This window comes from Miscanthus floridulus, chromosome 1 (genome assembly GCF_019320115.1).
Source record: "Miscanthus floridulus cultivar M001 chromosome 1, ASM1932011v1, whole genome shotgun sequence".
Lineage (NCBI taxonomy): Eukaryota > Viridiplantae > Streptophyta > Magnoliopsida > Poales > Poaceae > Miscanthus > Miscanthus floridulus.
In genome coordinates, this window is record NC_089580.1 from 23,909,721 (window position 1) to 23,915,720 (window position 6,000).

The 6,000-nt window shown below is 50.7% G+C and overlaps 1 protein-coding gene across 1 annotated transcript; it reads left to right on the top strand.

Moving 5' to 3' along the window:
- The first annotated feature begins 1,029 nt into the window (after nt 1-1,029).
- Nucleotides 1,030-2,960, top strand: LOC136457793 (protein JINGUBANG-like). Its single transcript, XM_066457829.1, has one exon. The coding sequence runs from the start codon at nt 1,115-1,117 to the stop codon at nt 2,597-2,599; it is 1,485 nt and encodes a 494-aa protein (XP_066313926.1). The 5' UTR covers nt 1,030-1,114; the 3' UTR covers nt 2,600-2,960.
- The last annotated feature ends 3,040 nt before the right edge of the window (nt 2,961-6,000 follow it).

Sequence of the window (6,000 nt, forward strand, 5' to 3'; positions counted from 1 at the left end):
TTTATGTTTGTAAGTTTTGCCATAAGTTATAAGTTAATTCGTTCATTTGTGTTTAATAAATTTTTTAAATAATTTGTGTTTCATAACTCTTGAGTTTCCAAGTTTTCGCATAAGTTATATGTATAAGTTTGTACACATAAATTTTTATTAAAATGAAATTCTTTGAAACATATTCAAGTGAGGTCTGTTTTTTTCGTCTCGTCGCATAGAACATACTTATGCAGACGAAATTAAATATAGATTTTTTGACACATCTCATCTGGATACAGCTACAGCATCTGTTCGCATACAGACACACACCTACACCACACACACGAACACCTCACTCACACCACTTGTACACAAACAGACGTACAACTATACACAGATATGAAGATGCGTCTTTTGAGAGATCACCAGAAACCAGAAGACTCTGCAGACGACGGGAACGTCACAGTCCTCCTGTGGCATCACGTGTTGAGAGGTTTCGCTGAAATGTTATTATGAGAATAAATCCCGGTGAAAACACCCGGATTCGAACGCCGCTGGGCAGTGTGCACTGCCAACCGAGCTAAGTAATAGGATTTTAAAATAAATGTTTTGCTTTTTTTTCCTACCCTACGCCAGGCTCATGGCACAGCCAGAGAAAAAAAAAAGGCGGGGGCGGAGGAGGGGAGTGGTTGCGTTGCTGGGCGTAGCGCGGGAGCGCGCGAAACGGATACTACTTCTATGGGAATGTTTTTTTTTCGAAAATAGAAAGTGGGATGTATCAGAATTTTGATCGCCCACCTAGGAACGGGTGAACGTTCGTCAAATAGTGTGGCCGAGTTCACTCTCCAAATGTTTATATATACTCTTATGAACTGGGTACAGTTCCTATGCTCCATGTCTAAAGATAGTCTTCCCGAGCTCAAATTAGCCTCCTGAACCGACGAGAGGGAGCAATTCGCGGGCATTTCTTCCCGGGCAGCCTCTTTAACGGTCGTAACGACTTGTCCCTTCCCGCCAGTTTCTCGTCGCCTCTCACTCTACCTCCGATCCACAGATACACAGGCCCGCGCTTCCCCCTCCTCTCGCAATACTCCCATCCCACTGTACCGGAGCTCGCTCCACCACGGCCTCCGGTAGGAGACAGATGAAAGACAGCGACGGCGAGGGCGGCGCCGGCGGTGGCGTCGCCCGCTCGCACCCGTCCAACCTCCCACTGCCTGCTCCACAGTCCGACCGGAACCTCCAGTTCTCCGGTGGGACGGACGATGAGTCGTCGAACCGGTACAGCAGCTCCTCTGCCACCGGCGGCGCGAGCCCCGGGTACTACTCCGACTACCCGTCCAGCTTCAGCGGCGAGTGCTCGCCGTACAACATGTCCCCCTGGAACCAGACCATGGCGTCCCCCTGGTCGCACCACAGCGAGGCGTCCGCCGCCGGGCTCGGAGGAGGCCCGCCCACGATGGCGCCCGGGACGAGCCTCATCAGCTCGCTGGTGAGGGAGGAAGGCCACATCTACTCGCTCGCCGCCAAGGGCGACACGCTGTACACCGGCTCGGACAGCAAGAACATCCGCGTGTGGCGCAAGCAGAAGGACTCCGGAGGGTTCAAGTCCTCGAGCGGCCTCGTGAAGGCGATCGTCATCTCCGGCGAGCGCATCTTCACGGGCCACCAGGACGGCAAGATCAGGGTGTGGAAGGTGTCGCCCAAGAACGGCATGCACAAGCGCGTGGGCAGCCTGCCCCGGCTGCGCGACTTCCTGCGCGGCTCGCTGAACCCGTCCAACTACGTGGAGGTGCGCAAGAACCGGTCGGCGCTGTGGATCCGGCACAGCGACGCCGTGTCGTGCCTGAGCCCGACGGACCCGGCGCAGGGGTTCCTCTACTCCGGGTCCTGGGACCGCACCTTCAAGGTGTGGCGCATCAGCGACTCCAAGTGCCTCGAGTCGGTGGTGGCGCACGACGACAACGTGAACGCCATCGTGGCGGCGTTCGACGGGCTGGTGTTCACGGGCTCGGCGGACGGCACCGTCAAGGTGTGGCGGCGCGAGCAGCAGGGGAAGGGCACCAAGCACACGGCCGTGCAGACACTGCTGAAGCAGGAGCACGCGGTGAACGCGCTCGCCGTCAGCGCCATCGCGCCCGTGCTCTACTGCGGCTCCTCCGACGGGCTGGTCAACTTCTGGGAGGGCGAGCGCCACCTCGTCCACGGCGGCGTGCTGCGCGGGCACAAGAAGGCCGTGTTCTGCCTCGCCGCCGCCGGCGCGCTCCTGCTCAGCGGCTCCGCCGACAACACCATCTTCGTGTGGTGGCGCGACGGCGGGGTGCACGCGTGCCTCTCGGTCCTCACGGGCCACACCGAGCCCATCAGGTGCATCGCAGTCGTCGAGGACAACGGCGAGAACGGCAGCGAATCCAACGCTGGCGGCGCCTCCGCCGCCGGAGGGAGGTCATCAGCGGCGTCACGGTGGATAGTGTACACCGGCAGCCTCGACAAGTCGATCAAGGTGTGGCGCGTGACCGACGAGGCGCCGGACCCGCTGCTCCTCGGCGCCGGCGACGTGCCCCAGATATTCGATCGGTATCCCGGCGACGCCTTCGGGGCTAGCGCCTCCACGACGTCGTTCCGCTAAGACGATTTGTCTGATCGATCACTTGCAACAAAATTACACGTCGTCGTCGGTCTCACTCTCACTTCACAAGAAAACGTCTTGGAGGGACTAACTTATATACTAACAGAAGAATCTGCTGGGCATACGTCCTTATATATACTGTTGGAAATAGCTGAAATTGGAAGGTATGAAAAAAAATCTAATCTAGCTTGTGCTGGGCACGAGCTATGTAGTTTGGTCACCTTTTTGTGACAGGGATGGTGAATTTAGTTAGGTATATACATTTGCTTTTTGCAACTTTGCGTTGTTATAAGGGAAATTTTCAAGCATGTTTATGTGTTCTACTAGTTGAAAATGAATTGGTTTTGTGCTAAGGATGTATTCAATAAATGTATCGATTCTAACATCCAGTGGTCTTTAAAAAACAACTAAAACTTTTGATGATATATCTACTGACATTGTATCGTTTTGTTTCCAGTTATAATGTCACTAGACCATTAACCCATGCTCTTGCAGGGCTAGAATCTTATGAGAAGTATGTATTGAAAGTTCATGTTTAATACCTACACATAATTAAAAAAACACTGTGTATTATCTCTCTTTGTTTTCTGGCGAATTGATTGGAATTTGGACAGTATTACATTTGCGTTCCTGGGCTATAGCTTCGACATGCCAGGCTGCTGCTCTTTTTTTTTCCACACACACACGGCCCACGCGCAGCGCGGTGCGGTGAGACAAAGGCCGGCCTGACGGCACACGGCCCTGGGCCCTGGCCCCGGAGGCAAGAATGCGCGCTCCCAGTGCCGAATATGAACACTGTTTTGCTGCCCGTTACATACGCATACGCGTTAATTACTGGGTTATATGTACACTTACAATTTCTGAAAATAGACCATTTTTAGGCGTCTTAGCACATGACGCCGAGATATGAGGCTCGGCGTCGTGTCACTCCACGCCGAGGTTCTGCCACGTCACGGACGACCGGGGTCGTCGTCGCCACGTTGGCGCGTGGGTCCGAGACGTCGGCGTCGTGTCAGCCGACGCCAAGTACCCAACATCGGCGCGGTCGGACAGAGCGCCGAGCTCTGGCCCCATCCGGAGCGCGGCCCAGGCGGCCCAACAGAGGACGGTGGCCCAGAAGCTCGGCGTTGGGTCACTTAACGCCGAGCCTCCAGACCTCGGCGTGACCCGACTCAACGCCGAGGTCTGGACCCTTTAGGCCGCGCCGAGACCCCTTCTTCTTCTTCCCTCCCCTCCTCCATTCCCCCACGGCTCCCAAATCCCCCACGGCCCCCACGAAACTCTAACCTCCAAAATCGACCCTCGGTGTCCGGATCTCGTCTCCCGAAGCTTCCTCGAGGTAATGGTCCCTACCCTCCTCCATTCTATCCGCGTAGATGTGCTTACATTGTCCCTAATCATTTGGAATCATGGTTGTTTGGTGATTTGGTATATTTGTGTTTGCATTTGTAAAATGTATGGCTTAGGATGATTGAGTGCATTGTTGTTTAACTGTTATATGTGATGAACATGTTAGGTTAGTTTGGTTTCTAGTTATTTTGGTCATTAGGGTTATTTGTTTATTGTAGGTGTCATTAGGGTTAGTTATTTGTTGGTCATTAGGGTTACTATGTATTTTATTAATTTGTTGGTCATTACATTTCAATTTGTTATGACCAAGGCGTTTTCTTCGTAACGTTGGGATGCCAGGACGTGGTAAAGCTCGTATTCCAAGGTAATCCCAATGTTTATTCATTATCTGTGCAACAAATAGAAAACCCTAGGTTTAGGTTTGGTTCTCCGTTAATATGACTAAATTCTTTCAATTGTAGCTATGGTCGCCAGAGGGTAAATCCCTACGACCTAAAGCCTCTCCCTGAAGGTGTTCCTCGACCAATGTGTTTTTGTGGTGATCCTTGCAAGGTAGACATCTCTGAAGATGAGGAAACATATAGGCAGAGGTACTGGATGTGTCCTAATTATGCATGGAAACCTACAAAGCAACAACGCCGTGCATCGTTTGTGAGGAATTTTTATTTTGTTAATTAATTTTCTTATGATATTAAGTATTGCTTATTTATTTGTTTTGTAACAATTTGTTTTTCTTGCAGACCGTTCCACCACTGTGTGACTTTGAGCAGTGGATTGACACTGAGATCAAGGAGTCGGACAAGCAGCGTCTAGAAGGCCTGAAGGAGTGGGATGCGGAGGTTAAGGAGAGGTTTGAGCAGAGACGCAGACTGAAGGCTATAGAAAAGGAGCATAAGGAAGAGGAGGAAAGGAGGCGTGTTGCTGCGTACCGGGCGGAGAGGGAGAAGAAGATTGAGCGTGTGCGCCGAGCGAAGGCAGCGATGGAGGAGAATCCCGATGCCGAGAGGAAGGGAAAGTGGCCTCGTTGCACTCAGTAGGTATTTGGTTCATTCACGAGCGATGTCGTGTAGCCCTGGACTTTTTTTACTATGTTGTAATGCACTCTGCTTTTATTTCAGATGAACTTATTCCCTAGAATTTTTTTATTATGTTGTAATGCACTATGATTTTATTTCAGATGGTCTTATGCCATGTACTTCGTTAACTATCCGAAGACTATAGTGGTACTGTTTGTATAACTGAAAAGACTACTTGTGTTGTTGCAGTCACTGAAAGGGCTACAAGTACTGTTGCAGTCACTGAAAGGGGTACTAGTCTATTTGAAAACTCACTGAAAAGCCTAGATTCGTTTACTGTTGTATCTGTAGACGCAATGAATTAATATCAGAGTGATGTACTGCATTAAGATGTAGTGACAAAACACAGGTGTAGCCTTTTCAGATGAAATAACCAGTCATGGTTGTAGGCTTTTCAGATGAAGCATCTAGCCTTTTCAGATTCAATAAATGAGTAGGCACACATGTTTTTTGTCACGTAGCATTCATGGTGAACCTGCCTTCATATCTATATATAGTGCTCCATGTCTTGCTCCACATCCACACAACTTGTTTTCTGGTTTAGTTTTAGCAAATGTCGAGCGGAGGTTCCTCGAGTGGAAAGGGTTTAGGTGGAGGGAGAGGAAAGGGGGTGAGGAAGGGACCTCCGATTGTGTGGGAGGGTTCTCTGGGTCCTGATTCTTTTGAAGAAGCAATAGAGGAATTTCCTTTGGAGAGGAAGAGTGACTTCACCCGTGAGAGACCTCTTAGATCATACGATAAGCGCATTGAAGATTGGCCAAAATGCCGCCACGGTTTGGATTGCGTTGTGCAGATGTACAACGACTGTGACGGTGGAGGCCGTCGTTTCTTCAGATGCCCGCGAGGATTTGTATTGCCTTTGAACTCTCTCCTTTTTAAGATTTGCATGTAGTTTCTAGTAGTACTTATTGGTAGATGGGTTTTCAGGATTCAAGCTGTCCAGATAACTGTGGCTTCACTAGATAGGTCGACCCT